At 46.5% G+C, this 27,865-nt stretch overlaps 1 protein-coding gene across 1 annotated transcript in view; it reads right to left on the bottom strand.

The window, feature by feature from the left end:
- thsd7aa (thrombospondin, type I, domain containing 7Aa) overlaps nucleotides 1-27,631 on the bottom strand; it is a 171,987-nt gene extending 144,356 nt beyond the window's left edge. Inside the window, exon 1 of the mRNA XM_041883688.1 lies at nucleotides 27,038-27,631. Within this exon, the coding sequence (XP_041739622.1) occupies nucleotides 27,038-27,194 (157 nt within the window). The 5' untranslated portion in view covers nucleotides 27,195-27,631. The remainder of the gene's footprint in view (nucleotides 1-27,037) is intronic.
- Nucleotides 27,632-27,865: the final 234 nt, after the last annotated feature.

The raw sequence follows: 27,865 nt of genomic DNA, 5'->3' as shown, positions 1-27,865 counted from the left end.
AGATGAGAGGGGGGAGGGGGGAGGCAGGGGGTATGTGAGGCACTGACAGGCCCACGGAGCTCCTAATGCACACACACACACATACACAGACAGACACACACATAATGATATCTGTGTGTGCTCATGTTACCCCACTCTCCGAATATTGCCCAGCCCAGCATATTAATCTATCCAGCATACAATGCTTCACTGGGTTTCTCCTCTTACCGCCTTCCTGCCTCTCAAATCATACTCTCTCTTTCCTGTCTCAATTATCTATTTTCCCACCTCCATATCTTCTCTCCCTACCTCTTTCTCTCCCCTTCTCACCCTTTCCAATCCCGATACAATTCCATCAAATATCCCAGAGGTAGACTTGTTTGTTCTATCTATCTGTTCTATCAGTGGTCCATCCCTACAGTATGATACCAGGCTCAGGCTGTGGACAGAGATGATCAGCTGTGGACAGAGATGATCAGCTGTGGACAGAGATAATCAGCTGTGGACAGAGGTAATCAGCTGTGGACAGAGGTATTCAGCTGTAGACAGAGATAATCAGCTGTGGACAGAGATAATCAGCTGTGGACAGAGATAATCAGCTGTGGACAGAGATAATCAGCTGTGGACAGAGATGATCAGCTGTGGACAGAGATGATCAGCTGTGGACAGAGATGATCAGCTGTGGACAGAGATGATCAGCTGTGGACAGAGATAATCAGCTGTGGACAGAGATAATCAGCTGTGGACAGAGATAATCAGCCGTGGACAGAGGTAATCAGCTGTGGACAGAGGTAATCAGTGTTGTTCCTATTTCATTATGTGGTTGTGTTCATGTTGCTACAATAGAAGGTTAGATAGGTTAGTCATGGCTCTATGCCCAGTAGCAATAGTGTGATAATACCTAAAGGTTAACCTGTACAGGTCCCAGAGCAGAGATAGTCTAGTCTGCTAGTGTACTGGCAGAGAGAGAGAGACAGAGGTCATGTCTACACTTGACACTTACATGCGATTCTGCTATCAGAATACGAATATCGCATTGACAAGACGGGTCTAGATGCACAAAAGTCGCTTTGTGGTCTGATTGTGTTCAGATCTGGCTGACCACTTCAGGAGGTGGTCAGGGATGCGTTTCCCATCTCACCCCTACCTCACCCCTCACCTCCCTAAGAGCATACAGTGGGTGACATAATCAGCACTCCTCCCACAAGTCTCCAGAAAACGTGTGTTTTGGGACAGAGAGGCACCTTTTCATTATAACGTTGGAGGAAATACGTTCCTAGCGTGTGAGGAAAGTGTTTGCTGGCCTCATAAATGCTAGCCAACTAGATAATATTTAGAAAAACTATTTTTTTGTTTGACTAGAGTTATGCTAACCCATTTACAATCCCTTTAGCGTTGCTTGCTAGCTTGCTGGCTAGCTACAGAGGTTAGCTGGCTAATTAGCTACAGTAGTTAGCTACTGCCATCAGTTGTTGTTGTGTTATTATCATATTTTGCCTATTCCACCGTTTGTAGAATGCATACTGGCATTTGATATAGTGTGGGAAAAGGGAATCCGGACACACTATGGACATGGTAGACATATTTAAATGCAGGTGTAGATGCATGATGCCTTTGGAATTCCATGATCAGAATTCTATGATCAGAATTCTAAAGCTGCATGAACTGTCAAGTCTAGACACGGCCAGAGAGAGAGAGAGGGAGAAAAGTAGGGAGAGAGAGACAGAGAGAGGGGGGGAGAGAAAGAGAGAAACAGAGAGAGAGAGAGGCCTCAGCTCATACAGAAGCCTGCCGACTGAACGTGGGTGTAAAAACTGAGACCAAATTGCCCTATCTCCATTACCTTGTAACCAGTAAGCAGGTTGGGTACCTACAGGGAACCTAAAATACACTGCATTTTCTACAACTGCTGCAAACACATGGTGTCCCAATCCCACCATACGATGGTTGATCCCTTAGCATTTCACAAAATCCAGCAGCATATGATGGGACCACCATTGGCCAGTTTGGAAGAAGATCAAAGGCATGGCTTTATAATGTAATACAGGCATCACCCGTTGCCACGGATATGACTGTCAGGAAGCGGTTTATTTTATGAGTATGAGCTAAGGCAGACATGTAACACCCTGCAGTCACTCCCTTATCGTTATGAAGAGAAAGTGATCTTGAGGAGAGAGAGAGAGAGAGAGAGAGAGAGAGAGAGAGAGAGAGAGAGAGAGAGAGAGAGAGAGAGAGAGAGAGAGAGAGATAGAGAGAGAGAGATGAACATAGGATGAGAGAGAGAGAGGCTGTGATCTGCATTGTGTTGCACAGCTGGGAGAGCTGCCTGTCTGGGGATGAAAGTGTGCTGAGAGAGGTTATGGATGAATTGGGACTGGCAGGTAGACACTAACATCTGCAATGAGGAAACAACATTCTGGACAAGACACACGTGTTTTAACAATAATCTTGTGCAGCGAAGGTCTTTTGACAAGAGAAAAAAATTAACCGAAAAATCTGAACAATATTGAAAAAAGATAGCCACTACTTACAAATGTCCATTGCACAAAACAGATCTTTGATCTTTACAGATAATTTACTTGTCAAGCCTTGCAGGAAGTACTGTATAAAAGAGCAATGCCATCTCATCACAACACAATAAGAACCAACGAGGCGGTCGTCCATTGCCCTTTGGTTCGACGCCCACATGATTACACAGAGAGACAGACTAACCGTTACCAATTCCAGCTGTCATGTTTTGCCACCATTAGACCCTTCAAGTGACAACACAAATTATAGCTATTGGAAAGAAAGAGTACTTCAGGCCCAGTGACATTTAATTTAACACACCGGCAGTATGGACTGGCCAGTGGGATTATACTGACACACACACACACCACACACCACACACAGAGCTATAACACCAACGTCTTGCCGTCGGTCCTGCAACGGACCGATGGCATGACTGAATTAGTATCCCTTAGTAGAGCAGGACCGCGTTTCTGCGGTGATGTGGTGCTGTGTTGCCACTGTGACCCCCCTGTGCGTGACAATCATGGAGCCAGTTTTATTACCCTGGTCACTGGTGCACATCACAGTCACTGGGGATTGTCAGCAAGGCATGCTGCAGACAGGACCAGGACTAGGACCAGGACACACACACTCACACGACCCTTCTCAGACCTCGCATATACTCTAGACAGAATGGAATCTGCCTTAGGTTTTTGACTGAAATAACTTTCCCATTAGTGTATGAAGAGCATCCCACAGTAACACGGAGACACGTAGGCAACATCAGCAGAGGGAATTAGTTGCCAGTCAGGAAGAGGGTAGGTCAGCTGGAAAGGAGGTCAATGGGAGAAGATGATGATGAGGAGGAATAGGGTAATGGTGTTGGTGATAGTGACGGGACGCTACAATTGGCATGTTAGCTAACGATAGGATGCCATGTTAGATTAGGCCACTCCCTAATGCCAGGTGCTGGTATTAGAATAACTGTACAGGGGAATGGAGGGGAGAGAGAGGGGGAAGAATGAGATGCAGTGTCCACTGACTTCACTCAGAATTATTGTGACATGTTGGAACCAGGGCGTCCACTGGCCTTCAACTCCTATTATGGACTGATCCAACCAAGATTACAGGAGGACTGGCCTTGAACTCCTATTATGGACTGATCCAACCAAGACTACAGGAGGACTGGCCTTCAACTCCTATTATGGACTGATCCAACCAAGACTACAGGAGGACTGGCCTTGAACTCCTATTATGGACTGATCCAACCAAGACTACAGGAGGACTGGCCTTGAACTCCTATTATGGACTGATCCAACCAAGACTACAGGAGGACTGGCCTTGAACTCCTATTATGGACTGATCCAACCAAGACTACAGGAGGAGTGGCCTTGAACTCCTTTTATGGACTGATCCAACCAAGACTACAGGAGGACTGGCCTTGAACTCCTATTATGGACTGATCCAACCAAGACTACAGGAGGACTGGCCTTGAACTCCTATTATGTACTGATCCAACCAAGACTACAGGAGGACTGGCCTTCAACTCCTTTTATGGACTGATCCAACCAAGACTACAGGAGGACTGGCCTTGAACTCCTTTTATGGACTGATCCAACTAAGACTACAGGAGGAAACTGAAAGGACAAGGAGATAATGGAGGCCTGGGAGGAGCATAGGGTCAGCTGCAGTGCACTGCCCCCTGGATCATATAAACCTTTCAGTTTTCAATGAATGTATGTTATGTTATTGTTATATTTTTTTATCAATAGGTCTCTTTGAAAGAAGATCAATTCGAACACTATCCATACCATCGAAGCTGTATAAAAATAAACATATAGTGGAATGCTATATGTATTAAAAATGTAGGTGCATATAGTGTAAACCTCCTAATCCTCTTATGATATTTTTAAATAAAGTTTGTGAATCAACTGTAATCTATAATCCATCCAGGCCGCTGTAGCATCCCTAGATCAGTAATGACCCCGTATTAGTGGGAGGTAAGCCATGCCACATAGCTGTATTATACAAATGCTCCCTCTCCCTCTCCCTCCCTACCTCCCTCACCCAATCTTTTTCTCTCTATCGCTCCCTCACTCCGCACTCCGTCGAGAGAGAATAATTCCATCCTCCGGGAAACCTCTGTCTGAATGTGCATGTGTGTGTGAGTGTATGTGAGAACCTGAGTGTGTGGCATTCGCGTCTGTGCATTGAACGTGTTTCTGACTGATCACGTGAGATTTTGAGACAACAACAACAAACACTGTATGCGGGATAAGCAGGCCATGGTTGTGTCCCTGCTGTGCCAGCAGCCCAGAGTTATGGGGGATTATCAAACCTCATACATAACCATTCATGTTGCCTAACACCACCATAATGCATGACAGCAATACATGGTGTTCACTTATCTAGGTCCACCTACTTTGCTAGAAGCCAGCTCTGTGGTACTAAACAAACAATATGCAGTATAATACAGTAACCTGGATACCATGCAGTATGGTAATAGGTTCTCTACATGATACCTACACTATAGGAGTCACAAGATGAGGAGGAAGTTATTATATTGACTGTAGGTGATAACTAACTGTCTAGTATTTCCCTCCCTCCCTCCCTCCCTCCCTCTCTCTCTCTCTCTCTCTCTCTCTCTCTCTCTCTCTCTCTCTCTCTCTCTCTCTCTCTCTCTCTCTCTCTCTCTCTCTCTCTCTCTCTCTCTCTTTCTCTCTACCATCCCAGAGACCATCAGACACTGAGAGCTCAACTAGTGCTCCCTACAGTCTGGAGCTGATGAGCCAGGAGGTGGTGCGTGGTGGATTGTGGGTAATGGTGCATCGTGGGTAGAGGAGGATGATTTGGGGAGTGTTCCTTCGGGGACCACGGTTCAGTGGTTGCCATAAATAGGATGAATCAAATAAAATCATCAAATCAAGCTTTATTTATACAGCACATTTTAGACATGGAATGCAACGCAATGTGCGTTACAGGGAAAAAAACGAATACAAAACAAAATAAAAGCTGAAATATTTATTACACAACAAACAAAAGAATGACACAAACTGAACAACTAAAAAGCACCCTAAGGAAAAGCAAAACTAAAAATATGTTTTAAGATCTTTTATATATGTCCACAGTTTCAGCCCCCCTCAGGTTCTACTGGGTACATAACTTAAAAGCATGTCTGACATGTATTGGGATGCACAATTGTGGATTGATTTAAAAACCAATAGAAGAATCTTAAAATATATTCTAAAACACACAGGCAGTCATTGCAGAGACATTTAAACCGGTGTAATGTGCGCTCTCCATCTGGTCTTGGTCAGTACCCGTGCTGCAGCATTCTGTATGTTTTGCAGTTGACCAGTGGCTTTCTTGGATAGACCAGACAGGAGAGCATTACAGTAGTCAAGCCTGCTTGTAATATGGATGAGTCTCTCTGTATCAGCCTGAGAGAGAAACGGTCGCACCTTGGCAATGTTCCTCAGGTGGTAAAAAGCTATTTTGGTCACATTCCTAATGTGTGATTAAAAATGTTGTTCAGAATCTAAAATCAAATGTTATTTGTCACATGCGCCGAATACAACAGGTGTAGACCTTACCGTGAAATGCTTACTTACAAGCCCTTAACCAACAATGCAGTTCAAGAAATAGAGTTAAGAAAATATTTAATAAAAAATAAAATAAAAATAAAGAGGCTATATACAGGGGGTACCGGTACCGAGTCAATGTGCGGGGGTACAGGTTTGTCGAGGTAATTTGTACATGTAGGTAGGGTTAAAGTGACTATGTATAGATAATAAACAGTGAGTAGCAGCAGTGTAAAAATGGCAGTCTTATGGCTTGGGGGTAGAAGCTGTTAAGGAGCCTTTTGGACCTAGACTCAGGGCCACGGTACCGCTTGCCATGCGGTAGCAGAGAAAACAGTCTATGACTTGGGTGACTGGAGTCTTTGACAATTTTTTGGGCCTTCCTCTGACACCACCTAGCATATAGGTCCTGGACGGCAGGAAGCTTGGCCCCAGTGATGTACTGGGACGTACGCACATCCCCTCTGTAGCGCCTTACGGTCGGATGACGAGCAGTTGCCATACCAGGCGGTGATGCAACCGGTCAGGATGCTCTCGATGATGCAGCTGTATAACTTTTTGAGGATCTGGGGACCCATGCCAAATATTTTCAGTTTCCTGAGGGGGAAAAGGTGTTGTCTTCACAACTGTCTTGGTGTGTTTGGACCATGATAGGTTGTTGGTGATGTGGACACCAAGGTACTTGAAACCCGCTCCACTACAGCCCCGTCGATGTTAATGGGGGCCTGTTCGAACCTCCTTTTCCTGTAGTCCACGATCAGCTCCTTTGTTTTGCTCACCTTGAGAGAGAGGTTGTTGTCCTGGCACGACACTGCCAGGTCTCTGACCTCCTCCCTATAGGCTGTCTCATCGTTGTCGGTGATCAGGCCTACCAATGTTGTGTCATCAGCAAACTTAATGATGGTGTTGGAGTCGTGCTTGGCCACGCAGTCGTGGGTGAACAGGGAGTACAGGAGGGGACTAAGCAGGCACCTTGACGGGCCCCAGTGTTGAGGATCAGATTGGCAGATGTGTTGTTGCCTACCCTTACCACATGGGGGAGGCCCGTCAGGAAGTCCAGGATCCAGTTGCAGAGGGAGGTGTTTAGTTCCAGGGTCCTTAGCTTAGTCATGAGCTTTATGGGCACTATGGTGTTGAACGCTGAGCTGTAGTCAATGAACATTATTCTCACATTGGTGTTCCTTTTGTCCAGGTGGGAAAGGGCAGTGTGCAGTGCGATTGAGATTGAGATTGCGTCATCTGTGGATCTGTTGGGGTGGTATGCGAATTGGAGTGGGTCTAGGGTTTCCGAGATGATGGTGTTGATGTGAGTCATGACCAGCCTTTTAAAGCACTTCATGGTAACCGACGTGAGTGCTACGGGGCAGTAGTCATCATGGTGGTCTACTTGAAACATGTAGGTATTACAGACTCGGTCAGGGAGAGGTTGAAAATGTCAGTGAAGACACTTGCCAGTTGGTCCACGCATGCTCTGAGTACATGTCCTGGTAATCCGTCTGGCCCCACGGCCTTGTGAATGTTGACCTGTTTAAAGATCTTGCTCACATCGGCTACGGAGAGCGTGATCACACAGTCGTCCGGAACAGCTGGTGCTCTCATGCATGCTTTAGTGTTGCTTGCTTCAAAGCGAGCATAAAAGGCATTTAGCTCATCTGGTAGGCTAGCGTCACTGGGCAGCTCGCGACTGGGTTTCCCTTTGTAGTCCGTAATAGTTTGCAAGCCCTGCCTCATCCGACGAGTGTCAGAGCCGGTGTAGTAGGATTCAATCTTAGTCCTGTATTGACGCTTTGCCTGTTTGATGGTTCGTCTGAGGGCATAGCGGGATTTCTTATAAGCGTCCGGATTAGTGTCCTGCTCCTTGAAAGCGGCAGCTCTAGCCTTTAGCTCGGTGCGTATGTTGCTTGTAATCCATGGCTTCTGGTTTGGATATGTACGAACGGTCATTGTGGGGACGACGTCGTCGATGTACTTATTGATGAAGCCGGTGACTGAGGTGGTATACTCCTCAATGCCACTGGATTAATCCTGGAACATATATCAGTCTGTGCTAGCAAAACAGTCCTGTAGCATAGCATCCACATCATCTGACCAGTTCCATATTGAGCGAGTCACTGGTACTTCCTGCTTTTGTTTTTGCTTGTAAGCAGGAATCAGGAGGGTAGAATTATGGTCAGATTTGCCAAATGGAGGGCGAGGGAGAGCTTTGTATGTGTCTCTGTGTGTGGAGTAAAGGTGGTCTAGAGTTTTTTTCCTCCTCTGGTTGCTTCCTCCTCTGAAATGAGGTAAAACGGATTTAAGTTTGCCTGCATTAAAGTCCCCGGCCACTAGGAGCCCCGCTTCTGGATGAGCATTTTCTTATGGATGAGCATGTTTGCTTATGGTGCCAGCATCGGTTTGTGGTGGTAAATAGATGGCTACGAATAATATAGATGAAATCTCTCTTGGTAGATAATGTGGTCTACAGCTTATCATGAGGTACTCTACCTCAGGCAAGTAATACCTCAAGACTTCTTTAATATTAGACATCGCGCACCAAATAGACACCCCCACCCCTTGTCTTACCAGATGTAGCTACTCTGTCCTGCCGATGCACGGAAAACCCAGCCAGCTCTATATTATCCGCGTCGTCGTTCAGCCACGACTCGGTGAAACATAAGATATTACAATTGTTAATGTCCCGTTGGTAGGATAATCTCTAATGGAGATGATCCAGTTTATTGGCCAATAGAACTGATGGTAGAAGCAGGTTCCCCACTCGCAGACGAATTCTCACAAGGCACCCCGCTCTCCGCCCCCTATATTTCCGTCTTTTCTTCATGCAAATTATGGGTATTTGGGCCTGGTCTTGGGGAAGCAGTATATCCTTAGCGTCAGACTCAATAAAGAAAAAATCTTCGTCCAGTTCGAGGTGAGTAATCGCTCTTCTGATATCCAGAAGCTCTTTTCGGTCATAAGAGACGGTAGCAGCAACATTATGTACAAAATAAGTTACAAACAATACGAAAAAACTAACAAAATAGCACAGTTGGTTAGGAGCCCGTAAAACGGCAGCCATCCCCTCCGGCGCCATTATCCATGATCTTTTACCTGGTGTTTTATCTTTATTGCCCGTGAATTAAAATGTGCAGCTAGATTCTCTCTCTGTGCTTTGGCTTCGGTCTTGTCTTGATTTAGCTGGAGGAAGTTGTGAGCCATCCAAGTATTTAAATCACTAATACAGTCTAATAATCTGTGGAGCTAAAATCCTCTGGTGACACAGAAATGTAAAGTTGTGTTTCGTCTGCGTAGCAATGAAAATCACTGCTGTGTTTTCTGATAACGCTGCCAATGGGTAACATATATAAACTGAACAGTACCAGACCCAAAATCAAACCTTGTGGAACGCCACATGTGATTTGTATTTTCTCTGAGTTATGTTCATCAAGGGTGACAAAAAACTCTCAACCGTTTAAATAGGTCCTAAACCAATTTAGAACTGGACCGGAGATGCCAACCCACCTCTTCAGTCTGTCCAGAAGGACATCATGGTCAACAGTGTCGAACGCAGCTCTTAAATCTAAGAGTACAAGGACAGAGAGCTGTTTAGCATCTCTGTTGGCTCCAAGATAATAATAATATGCCATTTAGCAGACGCTTTTATCCAAAGTGACTTACAGTCATGTGTGCATACATTTTTACGTATGGGTGGTCCGGGGATCGAACCCACTACCCTGGCGTTACAAGCGCCATGCTCTACCAATTGAGCTACAGAGGACCTCAATAATCTACCACTTTAACTAAGCTGTCTCTGTGCTGTGATGGCCCTGAAAACCAGATTGAAATTTTTCTAAAATACAGTTGGCACTTAAAAAATAAGTTAGCTATTTCAACACTATTTTCTCCAGAATTCTGCTTAAGAATGGAAGGTTGGAGATTGGCCGAAAATTGCTAAGATCTGAAGAATCTAGATTACTTTTATTTAGAAGTTTCACTGTAGCAGTTTTTAGTGCAGTGGGGAGTGCCTGTGAACAGGGAGTGTGTCACGACTTCGGCCGAGGTTGCCTCCCCTCCTTGTTCGGGCAGGCTTCGGTGTTCGTTGTCACCGGCTTACTAACTATTGGCACCCCAATCATCATCACAATTGTCTTGTCTTGTCAATCACACACACCTGGTTCCTATCCCCTAATTAGTCTGTATATAAGTGTTCCCACTGCCCCCTTGTCCTTGTGGGTGATTGTTCATTGTGAGAGTAGTGGAGCTCGGTGGAGCTACTCGTAACATTGTGTTGCCAGGGTAGATTTTCCCCTGTGCCTATGTATTGTTGGATATCTGTTACAGTGTATTTGCCAGGGATGATAGTTTCCCCTGTGCCTGTTTTGTTGATCGCTATTTGAGCGCATTTGTGTGTCTACGAAGGAATAAACTCTGTATTCGGTGATTACCCTCCTGCGCCTGACTCCTTTCCATCACACTCATCACAGAGTGATTAACAATAGCTTGCACTTCTTCAGATATGCTATTAAAAACTGTTTTGAAGAAGGTGGTGGGGATAGGATCGAGAAGGCAGGTAGAAGGCTTAAGATGTGATATAACTTTCCTGAGCATGCCTGTGTCAAAGAGGGAGGAATCCCTCCTTCCTCCCCAAAGTTTGTATTTTGGTTTAAATTTCCCTTCATCCGGTGTGAAGGATCTTTTTCATATCGTCTGGCTAATGGAAACACCTGTAGGGGGGCTGGGTGACAAGGAAGAAGAGGGTAGAGAGAGAACTTTAATTATAGATAATGGTAGGAAGTGAAAGGGTACATGTTCTTCTATTGAAGAAATACTCTGTAGCAGTGAAGCACTGGAGCATTGAGCCATGTCTAAGCCAAGAATACTATTCCAAGAACATTTGTCTGAAAATCAATAGGCGTGGATACTATGTGGAAGAACAAGATAGGAATAGTGCACTTGTACTTGAGCTCTAGGATATGTGTGTGTGCTGATGAAAGCTAGACTGAACAGACTGTGAATGTGCAGTGCCTGTGATAAGGTTGTCTGTTAGTGTGAGTGTGTAGCTCCCACACGTCGACAGAGAGGTGTGAGGTTTCCCACATTGGATACACGTAAAATAAGAAATACATCTTCTGCTCGCCTGCATCTCCTTCCTCCTCTAGACGGGATGTGACCGACTGCTCTGATTTCCTCCTCTCTGCCTCCATAATCAAATCAGCAAACACTTCACACTGTTCCTCTCTCTGCATAGCAACAAGGATCCCACAGGGATCATATAGCCTTCACATTAAAATGTATGGATAGAAGTGGCTGCTAAGTGGCATACATGTTATGTGACTCCTCCAGTCGGCATAAAACATATTAACTATGCAGTATTTGTCCTATGTACATGTCTAGTGACGTGGGATATTCTAGCCTACAGTAGATGTTGGCTTGGTGCTAATAGGTGGCCTTAGGGCCTCCCGAGTGGCGCAGCGGTCTAAGGCACTGCATCGTAGTGCTAGAGGCGTCACTACAGACCCCGGTTCGATCCCGGGCTGTATCACAACCGACCGTGATCGGGAGTCCCATAGGGCGGCGCACAATTGGCCCAGCGTCGTCCGGGTTAGGGGAGGGTTTGGCCGGGGGGGCTTTACTTGGCTCATCGCGTACTAGCGACTCCTTGTAGCGGGCCGGACGCCTGCAGACTGACCTCGGTCACCAGGTGAACGGGGTTTCCTCTGACACATTGGTGCGGCTGGCGGGTGGGTGTTAAGAAGAAGCGGTTTGGCGGGTCATGTTTCGGAGGACGCATGACTCGACCTTTGCCTCCCGAGCCCGTTGGGGAGTTGCAGCGAAGAGACAAGATCAAAATTGGGGAGAAAAAGAGGGTAAAATACCACGAAAAAGTTACAATAAAAATAGGTGGCCTTAGCGAAGAGCTGGAGCTTATTTAGGAAGGTGAAACATTACAGGGTAATCAGACATAAATATATCACGTCACAGACAATATGTAATCGTGTTAGCCAGTACATTACTATCTGTGACATTCTGTACGTTTCACCTCCCTGAACACGCTCCTGTGTCAATGGTTTAAAGTAGGAAGAAGGCCAGATGTCAAAGGATGTAAATCTGTCCAACCCCATAATCTGGAACAGTCCTTGCTATTCGGGATCCGTGGGACGCCCCAACTCTGACATAACCATTGAAGTTGAAATGTTAAATGGTTATGGGAATTGACACCCGTGTAGCTCAGTTGGTAGAGCATGGCGTTTGCAACGGCAGGGTTGTGGGTTCGACTCCCACGGGGGGCCAGAATGAAAAAAAATAAAAAATGCACTCACTAACTGTAAGTTGCTCTGGATAAGAGCGTCTGCTAAATGACTAAAATGTAAATGTTATGGAAGGGGTTAGGTTTAGGGAAGGGACATCCCAAGGATCCAAGATGGCACTAAGCAATCTGGAACACACTTTGGGAACAAAATAGGTCAAATGAACCCTGTATAAGGAAATCAATTGGTGGATGAGAAGAGACGTCGCCAATCCTACTGCCAAACTTAGAGAATCAAGGTCACGGAAAAAGACTGGTCACAAACCCACCACTACTACTGTGCACACCACACACACACAATCCCTGAGGACTCGTTGACACTGATCTGGATGGGTCTACTGGTCTCCTGCCAACTTCATGTGGCACCACTTGTCACGGCTTAAGTAAGCTCTACTACCCTGCTGACCCCATCCACACCTGCTGCTGAACAGCAAACTGATGGGATAGACAACAGAAAGCTTGTAATGGGATAGACAACATTTAGTCATCAGTGATCGGCTTTGACATGTTCTTTGTTCTTTTACAGCTAAGTTTGTTTAACTAAGGGTTAAAAGGTACACCATTTATTTGACTGTACAAAGAGCCATTCATCTACTGTTTCAGTAGAAAGGATAAAATACCTCTAACCGGAGACGGGATCAAGATCTCAATTAGCTAATGTCATCTAACGTGATTGGATGGGGAGATTTACAGAGACAGATAGGAAGTGTGTGTGTGTGTGTGTGTGCATGTGTGTGTGTACGCATCTCATATTTTACTACTGAACTGAGGACCTCGGTTTAACCTCTCATTCATAAAACGGGTAACGTATAAAGAACTTTCCTCGTTTTTCCTCTCAGATCTCTGAGGTGTTGGGTTTATCATTTAGTAAAGGGAAAGTGTTCCTCTTTGACCCTGATCCAAATTCCCCACCACTTCCACTACCAGTCATGTTGTGACTTGGTGGACTTCCTTAGGGCCTTGTAAAGCTGTAGGTGTCTTGCTACTGGCGACTGGGCTGTATTTCCTGAGATGAACGAGCTCCCCATGTTTCACTATCATGAATAATGTAGTAATAAGCAGCTGTTAATGTGTTTAAGGGGCGTTTAAAGGGTTTTGTAGGTGTTAAGGGGTTTGTAGGATGTTAGCTGGCACAGAGGAGGCCAGTGTGGATGATAATATAAACACAGGACAGATTGTTTACCTCCTGTCCGGTCCTAATATCTTATGTATACCTGGCCTATTTACACTGGCTTAAATCCATCTACCTCTCTAACTATCCCTCTCTCTCTCTGTCTCTCTCACAATCTATCCCTCTCGCTCTCAATCTATCACTCTCTCCTCTCTCTCTCTCTGTCTCTCTCACAATCTATCCCTCTCTCTCTCTCTCTCTCTCTCCGTCTCTCCTGCTCTCTCTCTCTCTCTCTCTCTCTCTCTCTCTCTCTCTCTCTCTCTCTCTCTCTCTCTCTCTCTCTCTCTCTCTCTCTCTCTCTCTCTCTCTCTCTCTCTCTCTCTCTCTCTCTCTCTCTCTCTCTCTCTCTCTCTCTCTCTCTCTCTCTCTCTCTCTCTCTCTCTCTCTCTCTCTCTCTCTCTCTCTCTCTCTCTCTCTCTCTCTCTCTCTCTCTCTCTCTCTCTCTCTCTCTCTCTCTCTCTCTCTCTCTCTCTCTCTCTCTCTCTCTCTCTCTCTCTCTCTCTCTCTCTCTCTCTCTCTCTCTCTCTCTCTCTCTCCTCTCTCTCTCTCTCTCTCTCTCTCTCTCTCTCTCTCTCTCTCTCTCTCTCTCTCTCTCTCTCTCTCTCTCTCTCTCTCTCTCTCTCATCCTGCTGCATAGCCATGACTGCCAGAGGTGAGCCTATTCAGAAATGTTCCATTCGCACAAAAAGCTTATTTCTCTCAAATGTTGGGCACAAATGTGTTTACATCCCTGTTAGTGAGCATTTCTCCTTTACCAAGATAATCCATCCACCTGACAAGTGTGGCATCTCAATAATCTAATTAAACAGTATGATCATTACACAGCTGCAGCTTGTGCTGGGGACAGTAAAAGGCCACTCTAAAATGTGCAGTTTTGTCACACAACACAATGCCACAGATGTCTCAAGTTTTGAAGGAGCGTGCAATTGGCATGCTGACTGCAGGAATGTCCACCAGAGCTGTTGCCAGATAATTTTATGTTAATTTCTCTACCATAAGCCGCCTCCAATGTCGTTTTAGAGAATTTGGCAGTACGTCCAACCAGCCTCACTACCGCAGACCACGTGTAACCACGCCAGCCCAATACCTCCACAACCGGCTTCTTCACCTGCGGGATCGTCTGAGACCAGCCACCGGACAGCTGATGAAACTGTGGGTTTGCACAACCGAAAAATGTCTGCACAAATTGTCATTAACTGTCTCAGGGAATCTCATCTGCATGTTCGTCGTCCTCACCAGGGTGTTGACCCGACTGCAGTTCGGCATCGTAACCGACTTCAGTGGACAAATGCTCACCTTCGATGGCCACTGGCACACTGGAGAAGTGTGCTCTTCACGGATGAATCCCGGTTTCAACTGTACCGGGCAGATGGCAGATGTGTGGGCAAGTGGTTTGCTGATGTCAACGTTGTGAACAGAGTGTCCAATGGTGGTGGTGGGGTTATGGTATGGGCAGGCATAAGCTACGGACAACGAACACAATTGCATTTTATCGATGACAATTTGAATGCACAGAGATACCGTGATGAGATCCTGAGGCCCATTGTCGTGCCATTCATCCACAGCCATCACCTCATGTTTCAGCATGATAATGCACAGCCCCATGTCGTAAGGATATGTATACAATTCCTGGAAGCTGAAAATGTCCCAGTTCTTCCATGGCCTGCATTCTATCCCCATTGAGCATGTTTGGAATGCTCTGGATTGACATATACGACAGCGTGTTCCAGTTCCCGCCAATATCCAGCCACTTCACACAGCCATTGAAGAAGAGTGGGACAACATTCCACAGGCCACAATCAACAGCCTGATCAACTCTATGCAAAGGAAATGTGTCCCGCTGCATGAGGTAAATGGTGGTCAGACCAGATACTGACTGGTTTTCTTATCCACGCCCCTACCTTTTTTTTAAGGTATCTGTGACCAACAGATGCATATCTGTATTCCCAGTCATGTGAAATCCATAGATTAGGGCCTAATGAATTTATTTCAATTAACTGATTTCCTTATATGAACTGTAACTTGTTGCATTCATATTTTTGTTCAGTATATATCACACAACACACATTCCTCTGGCCAATAAACTATATACTGTGTGTGTGTGTGTGTGTGTGTGTGTGTGTGTGTGTGTGTGTGTGTGTGTGTGTGTGTGTGTGTGTGTGTGTGTGTGTGTGTGGGCGGGCGGGCGTGCGTCCATGTGTGTGTGTGTGTGTGTGTGTGTGTGTGTGTGTGTGTGTTTGTGCTAACGCTGGTACCACAGAGCTACCGCAGGCACTTCTGCAGTCTCCTCTCCACCTACTGTAGCAGACTCTTCCTGCCCCCATCTACACCCTCTTAAGATGACTCATCCATTAGAGACATCATATCATTGCCTCTCAGCCTGGTGTGTGCACCATGCGCAGGGAAAAGATACGATGCATTAGAGAGCAGTGGGTTTGTGTACAGAACTACAGGGCTCAGCTCTATGATCATGTGTCAAAGCAGGGTTAGCTAGCTAGCCTCTGAGAGTACAGTACAATGAGAGGAGGGCTAGCTAGCTACCTAGCCTCTAAGGAGAACAGGCAGGAGGTGAGCGCTAGCTAGCCTCTCAAAGCTAGCTAGCTAGCCTGTGTGATCAGAACACAGAGAGAGGATTGCCAGCTAGCTACCTATAGCTATCTTTTAGAGCACAGAGTGAGGAGCACTACCTAGCTAGCTAGCCGCTGAAAGGAGAACATAGTGAGCGGAGACAGATTGCTCAGGTGTTGGTTTGAAACAGTTTCCCTAGCTAAGCTTTGTGATTAGCGGAATCCCGCAGCACGTTTCAGCTCAGCTAACCAGCCCCTGGAGGGAACGTGAGTAGCCAGGACGGAACCGATTTGTCCCAGGGACCTTTAGGAAGGGATGGTTCCTACCTTACTAAGCATGGTAAGCTGGTTAGCGGCATTACAGTGGACCACAGATTTACAGTAGGAGAACAGTCACGGCTGTCCTGTCCAACACAGGGACACACAGGAAGGAGTCCATTAACAGTCAACGTATTGGCTGTTTTACAGTTTGTGTGCTTGTTGGATTATTCAGAAGAAGCGTACACAGTGTAAGGTACTAAACATGTCACAAGGAAAGTAAATAAACTGCACAGTTGTATGCTCATGTTGTTTATTGCCGTATGTTATTACAGTGCATATAACAGTGTGCAGGTTTTTATATTTTCCTTCAACATGTTCATTTGCAGGTCTTCATCACCGTGACCCCACCTCTGTAATTGCTACAGCTTGTAATTACCCAGTTGCCATTGCAGGCTGACAGGTACCGTGCAATGGGCGACTGATGGGCTTGTTGTGTTAAACTGGCCCTGACCCGGCCCCCTGTCACACATACACAGTGGCCACAACCAGCAGTAACAGCAGGATCAAACCAACTCCATGTAATTACTCAGCCTCCCCGTGTCCAGGGCCTGTAGGTGTACTGGTGACCGCTCCACACACACAACAACCACCTACTACCAGTGCGCGCACACACACACACACACACACACACACAGAGTAATGAGGCGTGCCGCTAGCGCATGCACCGCACCGCACTACACACTGAGATTGGAAAGGATGGGATGGCGGTGTGTGTGTTAGGTTTGTGTGTGTGTGTTAAGTTTGTGCGTGTATGGGTGCAAGTGTGTCTTTGAATCTCTCTCTCTCTCTCTCTCTCTGTAGGCCTATGTGTGTGTGTGTGTCTTAGAGAGAAAGCGGTAGACTGGAGGTGTGTGTAAGTCGAATCTCACTGTCACACTGTCTCTCTCCTTTTGTCTACCAGTGTGAATATTCAAAGCTACTGATTAGGAATTCTTCCTCGGTTGTCAGGAGGGAAAGAGAAATTAAAGCATGCATACGGCGATGCCAGAGGAGCAGACGGCTACAATTAGAAAGCAGAAGGACTCTCAGCTTTGAAAGAGAGAGAACGAGTGACTGAGACAGAGGAAAGAGGACACAAAGACTAAAGCTGTTGAGTTTAGAGGAGGGTCTGGATGCCTAATTGTCTGTGAATGTGCGTGCGTGCATGTGTGTGTGTGCGTGTCTCAGTCCATCCTCCACCTGGGGCGAGCAGCCATGCTAGAACTGAACAGCTGGACTCTTCTGCTAAACCCGCCAAAATAATAGCAATCCTAGGGAGAACACAAGTGAGGGGCTGTGTCCTAAATTACACCATATTCACTATATAGTGCACTAACAGTAGTGCACTAGATAGGGAATAGGGTGCCATTGGGGACAAATCCCCATTTCATCCCCCTCCATCTACGCCCTGATAGCATAATGCTCTTCCAGCTCTTCAGCACAATGCAATCTGATGTTTGAGTGTAATTGTGAACAACAAACGGTTTTAATCATTTGTGAACGTGCCTATGTTTTCTTTTGAGAGCTACGTGCTTCCCGTTAATGGCAGGCTGCTTCACATCAGACAATGGTACACAAGGATGGGTCGAGAGCTCTCCAGAAGGCTTTCTGTAGACATGTAAACATACACACGCATGCGCGCATGCACGCACATACACACATACGAACAGGCTACTAGCCAAGTGGAAATGCTTGAATTAAGTACTTGACACTTGGCCTGTAGAAGCCGCAGCATCCCGGCCCTCCTTTCTTAGCGATGCCCTCACGAGACCCCTCCTAGCTCAGAGGTCAGAGGTCAGGCCTCAGAGAGAGGGCTGTGTGTGTGTATGTGCGTGTGTATGTGTGTGTGCCCATGCATGTGCGTTTGTGCATCTGTGCATGTGTGTGTGGGTGGGGGTAAGCAATAGGCAGTTGTTCCATTGGAGGTGGAAGAGGAGGAGGAGGAGGAGGAGGAGGAGGAGGAACAAAGGACTGAGAGGTAAAAGGGCTTCCATTGTGTTTCTCTGTGGACAGAAGACAGTACAGCATCTGTCACAGAAGCCTTAGCCCTGCCACACTGGGGACAATAGAACGACTAAGTGTCCATCTCTGAGGATGTAGTGGTGATGGCCTGTGGGTGTGGTTGTAGGCAGACTCTTTGTAGGATTGAATAGAATAGCCTCCATTTACTGCGGTCTTTCTAAAGCCCCATTGCAGAGCAGACAGCTAGGGGACTACCCTGTCAATTACTACCAGGAGTGCATCACAATTATCTCTCCTTCATCCTTACATGTGCACTTGTTCACTTCCCTTCATGGATTTGAAAGGAAATGACAGGTATATAGAAACTTCCTCTAGCCCTTGCCATCACCAATCAAATGCTTTATACATTTGTGGGGAGTAGTGAACGAGCGTACACTTCAGGAAGAAGGACAGATTGTTGGGACGCACCCCAGGCATGTGCAAAACAGGAAGTAGGAAGAAATGTCCTAAAAGAACAGCAGGTTCTTCGTGGTTCATAACAATGGAGTGATAGACCCCAAAGGCATGGCTAAGACAAACATGGAAACACAAGGCTAGAAAGATTCACTGTACTACTAACTAATTTAACAGATGATAAGCACTTGCAGAGAGAGTGTTTGTTTCATATTGGTGTCAAATTGTTTGCTTTTGTAGCTTGGATGCAAATAGGTGAAATAAATTCTCAAAGTCTCTCAGCGCATTCACACACTCATTGCGATTTTTCCATCTCCCTTGATGCCTTCCCTCTCCATGCGATGCCTGGAATGCCAGGAATACTGCACACAGGAGAACCTCCTTCTTCCCCCTTTCCTCCTTCCTTTAACATATCATCCCTATGAATATCTTCCTCCTCTGGGAAATATAGGCATCCTCCCCTCTCCCCTCCCCTCCCCAAAACATCTCTCCTCCATGTAGCTCTGCAGCACAGAGATACTGTACATCTATGTACTGTCATTGACAGAAAAATCACTGAGGAATATGTATTTCTCGCAACCCAACCCCTTTCTTTACAAATCAGGTTTGGTCCAGATGAGCCTCCAATCCATAGTCTACCATCACAATCTTACCTCTGTTCCTAGCGAGCATCCCCTGTTCCTAGCGAGCATCCCCTGTTCCTAGCGAGCATCCCCTGTTCCTAGCGAGCATCCCCAAACTGCTAGCTAGATAGAGGAGACGCACACACACCACCAGACAGATGTGCTGAGGTTGGAGAAAACAGTGTTATTGTGTTGGATGTCAGGGGCAGAACAGGCCGCCAAGAGACCCCCGAGACCTCATCAACATGCCATGTCAATGCAGATCTCTCAACATGGTCTCCAAAACAATAACACACTGTAGACTGCTACAATACAGCAATAGAAAAACCTCCCCCATTGAAATCCGTCGCATTTCTGAATACTGCCACATCCATCCACACTAGCAAGCAAAACTAGCACCACAATACAGACTGTTAGGGTACTGTGGAAGTTGCAGATCTCTCTAACAGTAACACACTGTACACTGAAATAATACAGGCCAATATGAAAAAAATGCAGTGCATTTCAGCATTGTGACACAATTATTTAAAAACAGAGAGGGGGGAGAGGGGGGAGATGTAGAGGGGAGAGGGATGGAGATAGAGAGAAAGCCAGAGAGAGAGAGAGAGAGAGAGATCTTCTGGTGAGACAGCAGTCTAATAGGACATTGATCTTTCCCAGCGTGTCCCAGGGACCCATCCTGTTCCACAGGGTCAGCATACAAGCATTCATCCATCCCTCCCCTTCCCCCATCACCCTCTTATCTCCCCCTTCCCCTTCTCTCCTTCCCCCTTCTCTTCCCATCCAACATGTTGGGTGATTAGGCCTGGCTTGCAGTGGGTGTTCCACTTCATCCCAAAAGTGTTCGATGGGGTTGAGGTCAGGGCTCTGTGCAGGCAAGTCAAGTTCTTCCACACCGATCTCAACAAATCATTTCTGTATGGACCTTGCTTTGTGCACAGGGGCATTGTCATGCTGAAACAGGAAAGGGCCTTCCCCAGACTGTTGCCACAAAGTTGGAAGCACAGAATGATCAAGAATGTCATTGTATGCTGTAGCGTTAAGATTTCATTTCACTGGAACTAAGGGAAACCACGAAAAACAGCCCCAGACCATTATTCCTCCTCCACCAAACTGTACAGTTGGCACTATGCATTGGGACAGATTCGTCCGTCGCTTGGCATTGCGCATGTTGCTTCCAGAGGCAATTTGGAACTCAGTAGTGAGTGTTGCAACCGAGGACAGACTTCAGCACTTGGCAGTCCCGTTCTGTGAGCTTGTGTGGCCTACTACTTCACGGCTGAGCCGTTGTTGCTCCTAGACGTTTCCACTTCACAATAACAGCACTTACAGTTGACCAGGGCAGCTCCAGCAGGGCAGAAATTTGACAAACTGACTTGTTGGAAAGGTGCCATCCTATGACGGTGCCACGTTGAAAATCACTGAGCTCTTCAGTAAGGCCATTCTACTGCCAATGTTTGTCTATGGAGATTGCTTGGCTGTGCTCGATTTTATACACCTGTCAGCAATGGGTGTGGCTGAAATAGCCGAATCCGCTTAATTGAAGGCGTGTCCACATACTTTTGTATATATAGTGTACCTTATGACACAGAGCCAGTAAATAACAGCGCCGGAAGAAGATGGCTGCCGTTTTACAGCCCTCTAACCAATTGTACTATTATGTGTGTTTTTCCGCGTTATTTGTAATTTATTTTGTACATAATGTTTCTGCCATCGTCTCTTATAACCAAAGAGAGCTTCTGGATATCAGGACAGCGATTACTCACCTCGCGTTGAGCCGAACACTTTTTCTTCAACGAGGCGTTCGCGAAGGATATTCTACAGACTCCCGACAAGGCCCAGATCCCCGTCATTCGCGTGAGGAAGAGACGGAGATATCGTGGACGCAGATCCGGGTGCCTTGTAAGGATCCGACGGCGAACGAGTAAACTGCCTCTCCCATCAATCCTATTAGCCAACGTTCAAGCTTTGGAGAATAAAATGGACGATTTAAGATTACGGTTATCCTACCAACGGGACATTAAAAACTGTAATATCTTATGTTTCACGGAGTCGTGGCTGAACGAGCGACAATGATAACATTCAGCTAGCAGGCTATACGCTACATCGGCAGGACAGAACGGCAGACTCGGGTAAGACGAGGGGTGGCGGTCTCTGTATATTTGTAAACAACAGCTGGTGCACCAAATCAAATACTAAGGAAGTCTCAAGGTTTTGCTCGCCTGAGGTAGAGTATCTTATGATAAGCTGCAGACCACACTATTTACCAAGAGAGTTTTCATCTATATTTTTCATAGCTGTCTATTTACCACCACAAACCAATGCTGGCATTAAGATTGCACTGAATGAGTTGTACAAGGCCATTAATCAACAGGAAAACGCTCATCCAGATGCAGCGCTCCTAGTAGCAGGGGACTTTAATGCAGAGAAACTTAAATCCGTTCTACCTAATTTCTACCAGCATGTTAAATGTGCAACCAGAGGGGAAAAAACTCTAGACCACCTTTACTCCACACACAGAGACGCATACAAAGCTCTCCCTCGCCCTCCATTTGGCAAATCTGACCATAACTCTATCCTCCTGATTCCTGCTTATAAGCAAAAACTGAAGCAGGAAGCACCAGTGATTCGGCTAATAAAAAAGTGGTCAGATGACGCAGATGCTAAGCTACAGGACTGTTTTGCTAGCACAGACTGGAACATGTTCCGGGATTCTTCAGACAGCATTGAGGAGTACACCACATCAGTCACTGGCTTCATCAATAAGTGCATCGATGATGTCGTCCCCCACAGTGACCGTACGTACATACCCCCAACCAGAAGCCATGGATTACAGGAAACATCCGCACTGAGCTAAAGGGTAGAGCTGCCGCTTTCAAGGAACGGGACTCTAACCCGGACGCTTATAAGAAATCCCGCTATGACCTCCGACGAACCATCAAACAGGCAAAGAGTCAATACAGGTCTAAGATTGAATCATACTACACTGGCTCTGACGCTCGTCGGATGTGGCAGGGCTTGAAAACTATTACAGACTACAAAGGGAAGCACAGCCGCGAGCTGCCCAGTGACACAAGCCTACCAGACGAGCTAAACCACTTCTATGCTCGCTTCGAGGCAAGCAACACTGAAGCATGCATGAGAGCACCAGCTGTTCCGGACGACTATGTGATCACGCTCTCCGTAGCCGATGTGAGTAAGACTTTTAAGCAGGTCAACATTCACAAGGCCGCAGGGCCAGACGGATTACCAGGACGTGTACTCCGAGCATGTGCTGACCAACTGGCAAGTGTCTTCACTGACATTTTCAACATGTCCCTGACTGAGTCTGTAATACCAACATGTTTCAAGCAGACCACCATAGTCCCCGTGCCCAAGAACTCTAAGATAACCTGCCTAAATGACTACCGACCCGTGGCACTGACGTCTGTAGCCATGAAGTGCTTTGAAAGACTGGTCATGGCTCATATCAACAGCATAATCCCAGAAACCCTAGACCCACTCCAATTTGCATACCGCCCCAACAGATCCACAGATGATGCAATCTCTATCGCACTCCACACTGCCCTTTCCCACCTGGACAAGAGGAACACCTACGTGAGAATGCTATTCATTGACTACAGCTCAGCATTCAACACCATAGTGCCCTCAAAGCTCATCACTAAGCTAAGGATCCTGGGACTAAACACCTCCCTCTGCAACTGGATCCTGGACTTCCTGACGGGCCGCCCCCAGGTGGTAAGGGTAGGTAACAACACATCTGCCACACTGATCCTCAACACGGGGGCCCCTCAGGGGTGCGTGCTCAGTCCCCTCCTGTACTCTCTGTTCACCCATGACTGCATGGCCAGGCACGACTCCAACACCATCATTAAGTTAGCCGACGACACAACAGTGGTAGGCCTGATCACCGACAACGATGAGACAGCCTATAGGGAGGAGGTCAGAGATCTGGCCGTGTGGTGCCAGGACAACAACCTCTCCCTCAACGTGACCAAGACAAAGGAGATGATTGTGGACTACAGGAAAAAAAAGAGGACTGAGCACGCCCCCATTCTCATCGACGGGGCTGTAGTGGAACAGGTTGAGAGCTTCAAGTTCCTTGGTGTCCACATCACCAACGAACTATCATGGTCCAAACACACCAAGACAGTCGTGAAGAGGGCACGACAAAGCCTATTCCCCCTCAGGAGACTAAAAAGATTTGGCATGGGTCCTCAGATCCTCAAAAAATTCTACAGCTGCACCATCGAGAGCATCCTGACTGGTTGCATCACCGCCTGGTATGGCAACTGCTTGGCCTCTGACCGCAAGGCACTACAGAGGGTAGTGCGTACGGCCCAGTACATCACAGGGGCAAAGCTCCCTGCCATCCAGGACCTCTATACCAGGCGGTGTCAGAGGAAGGCCCTCAAAATTGTCAAAGACTCCAGTCACCCTAGTCATAGACTGTTCTCTCTGCTACCGCACGGCAAGCGGTACCGGAGTGCCAAGTCTAGGTCCAAAAGACTTCTCAACAGCTTCTACCCCCAAGCCATAAGACTCCTGAACAGCTAATCATGGCTACCCGGACTATTTGCACTGCCCCCCCCACCCCATACTTTTTACGCTGCTGCTACTCTGTTAAGTATTTATGCATAGTCACTTTAACTCTACCCACATGTACATATTACCTCAACTACCTCAACTAGCCGGTGCCCCCGCACATTGACTATGCAACGGTACCCCCCTGTATATATAGCCTCCCTACTGTCACTTTATTCTATTGTATATATAGCCTCCCTACTGTCACTTTATTTTTTACTTCTGCTCTTTTTTTCTCAACACTTTTTTGTTGTTGTTTTATTCTTACTTTTTTGTTTAAAATAAATGCACTGTTGGTTAAGGGCTGTAAGTAAGCATTTCACTGTAATGTCTGCACCTGTTGTATTCGGCGCATGTGACCAATAAAATTTGATTTGATTTGATTTGATTTGATGTATCTGCAATTATACAACTGCTCATATGTAGCCTAATAAAAATGTATGAACATGTATTGGTCAACAACATCATTCTAACGTGCAGCGCACTCGTTTGCAATATGCAGGTTCCCAGTTCACACACATGTTCATAAGGGAACCTATGCACACAGCGTCAGTGTCCACCACCACACCGGTAATGCAACTCGTCAACTGCATGTGTCGGAATGTGATAAATGTGTCCAATAACGGTTTGTAGCGGTTGAAGCAGTACCAGCTGCCACAGTGAGCCTTGTGAATGGGGGTGAATGGGCATAAGAACAGCTCCACAAACCTCTAGTCCTCTACTCCTCCTCCCCTCAGCAACAGCCAGAGAAGGCTAGGGATTCACCTCAGGGACTGCAGTAAATATGTTCATATACTACGATGTGGCAAAAGGACTCCAGTGCCTTAACCCTCTGACACATGCAGCCTTTTCTATTTTCTCAGTATTCTGCAAACAGCAGCTGTGAATCCAACTTAAGGGAGTAGTACCTTTGTTTATTTTCATTCTAAAAACATGCCCAATTATTCTCAAATGCTCTTGATTCCATGGTCAGAGTCTAAACTGTATCCCCCAAAGCAGTAAGCAAAACAAGAAAGAAAACATAGGCTACAAAAAGACAAAGCTTTGTGCACTACTTTTGATCAGGGCTATTTGGGACTCAGACAAGCAGATTGATAGGTACAGGTAGGTACCAGCAGTACAGTTACAGTGGGGAGAACAAGTATTTGATACACTGCCGATTTTGCAGGTTTTCCTACTTACAAAGCATGTAGAGGTCTGTAATTTTTATCATCGGTACACTTCAACTGTGAGAGACGGAATCTAAAACAAAAATCCAGAAAATCACATTGTATGATTTTTAAGTAATTCATTTGCATTTTATTGCATGACATAAGTATTTGATCACCTACCAACCAGTAAGAATTCCGGCTCTCACAGACCTGTTAGTTTTTCTTTAAGAAGCCCTCCTGTTCTCCACTCATTACCTGTATTAACTGCACCTGTTTGAAATCGTTACCTGTATAAAAGACACCCGTCCACACACAACATCAAACAGACTCCAACCTCTCCACAATGGCCAAGACCAGAGAGCTGTGTAAGGACATCAGGGATAACATTGTAGACCTGCACAAGGCTGGGATGGGCTACAGGACAATAGGCAAGCAGCTTGGTGAGAAGGCAACAACTGTTGGCGCAATTATTAGAAAATGTAAGAAGTTCAAGATGATGGTCAATCACCCTCGGTCTGGGGCTCCATGCAAGATCTCACCTCGTGGGGCATCAATGATCATGAGGAAGGTGAGGGATCAGCCCAGAACTACACGGCAGGACCTGGTCAATGACCTGAAGAGAGCTGGGACCACAGTCTCAAAGAAAACCATTAGTAACACATTATGCCGTCATGGATTAAAATCCTGCAGCGCACGCAAGGTCCCCCTGCTCAAGCCAGCGCATGCCCAGGCCCGTCTGAAGTTTGCCAATGACCATCTGGATGATCCAGAGGAGGAATGGGAGAAGGTCATGTGGTCTGATGAGACAAAAATAGAGCTTTTTGGTCTAAACTCCACTCGCCGTGTTTGGAGGAAGAAGAAGGATGAGTACAACCCCAAGAACACCATCCCAACCGTGAAGCGTGGAGGTGGAAACATCATTCTTTGGGGATGCTTTTCTGCAAAGGGGACAGGACAACTGCACCGTATTGAGGGGAGGATGGATGGGGCCATGTATCGCGAGATCTTGGCCAACAACCTCCTTCCCTCAGTAAGAGCATTGAAGATGGGTCGTGGCTGGGTCTTCCAGCATGACAACGACCCGAAACACACAGCCAGGGCAACTAAGGAGTGGCTCCGTAAGAAGCATCTCAAGGTCCTGTAGTGGCCTAGCCAGTCTCCAGACCTGAACCCAATAGAAAATATTTGGAGGGAGCTGAAAGTCCGTATTGCCCAGCGACAGCCCCGAAACCTGAAGGATCTGGAGAAGGTCTTATGGAGGAGTGGGCCAAAATCGCTGCTGCAGTGTGTGCAAACCTGGTCAAGACCTACAGGAAACATATGATCTCTGTAATTGCAAACAAAGGTTTCTGTACCAAATATTAAGTTCTGCTTTTCTGATGTATCAAATACTTATGTCATGCAATAAAATGCAAATTAATTACTTAAAAATCATACAATGTGATTTTCTGGATTTTTGTTTTAGATTCCGTCTCTCACAGTTGAAGTGAACCCATGATAAAAATTACAGACCTCTACATGCTTTGTAAGTAGGAAAACCTGCAAAATTGGCAGTGTATCAAATACTTGTTCTCCCCACTGTATATAGTACAGTAAACAGTAACATTCTCAAGCCCTTCCACGATAAACAATCACCACTCTCAACAACATCAACAAACATCTTCAAATCAGTATTTCATAAAGAGATTCCAGTCTACCACTCAGGTGTAAGACAGACAGAGAGAGAGAGAGAGAGAGAGAGAGAGAGAGAGAGAGAGAGAGAGAGAGAGAGAGAGAGAGAGAGTAGTCTGCTGCATTGTACATCTAGTAACAGAGGATGATATCTTTCTCGGCACTCCCTCTATTTTCAGCGTGGTGAATGAATGAACAGCGCAGCAGTAATAGCTACTGTACCTGTTTGCCAGACGTAGACAGTTGGTTTGGTGTCGGCTGCAGTTTGTGCCTCCGTGGCTCCAGAGATCCAGAAGAGGACCAGTGCTAGCCTCCAGAGAGAGGGAAGTAACTCCCTCCACACACCCAGCGTCCCCTTCACTCCGCCGGGCAACCCCATGGCTCTCGCAGGGGGACCGCGGGGATAGTATCCACACAACAAAAGAAAACCAAATAGAAAAAGAGTGGAGAAGGCAACACACACAGAGTCAGAAACACACGCTGAGGAAGCGGTCAGGCGCGGCGGAGGAGAAGTGTACTCTACTCCGTTTGCTTTTGTCCCACTCTCACACGAGGGTTGTTCTGTCCGTTCCTCTAAGAAGAAGTCATCCTGGGTGAATGAATGGTTCTCCTCTCCTCTCTCTCTCTCTCTCTCTCTCTCTCTCTGTGGTGGCTAGGTCAGCGAGGGAGAACGAGGTCTGTCCGTAATGAAAACAGGGAACAATAGACCTCTAAGACGAGGCTGCTGGTGTTGCTGCGTCCTGTGTGTGCCGGGCTGATGCAGCACCTCCCTCTCTCTCTCTCCTTCTCTCTCTCGCGCTCTATCGCTCGCTCATTCACTTGCCCTCCCTCTCGCTCTGTGGCTCTTCCCTCTCTCTCCCTCTCTCTGTCTTGATCATACTTTCATACCCTTCTTTTTTTAGTTGGTGCTCCATGCTCCCATCTGTGGAGGCAGGCAGCTGGACAGAGGGGGTCGAGAGGGGTGTGTGTGTGTGTGTGTGTGTGTGTGTGTGAAGGAGGGAGGGAGGGAGGTAAGGGAATAGAATCCTGAAAAACAGTACAGAGTGAGGA

Source organism: Coregonus clupeaformis, chromosome 8, assembly GCF_020615455.1.
Source record: "Coregonus clupeaformis isolate EN_2021a chromosome 8, ASM2061545v1, whole genome shotgun sequence".
Lineage (NCBI taxonomy): Eukaryota > Metazoa > Chordata > Actinopteri > Salmoniformes > Salmonidae > Coregonus > Coregonus clupeaformis.
Note: the sequence above shows the minus strand (reverse complement) of the source record. Positions and strands in the feature narration are given on the sequence as shown.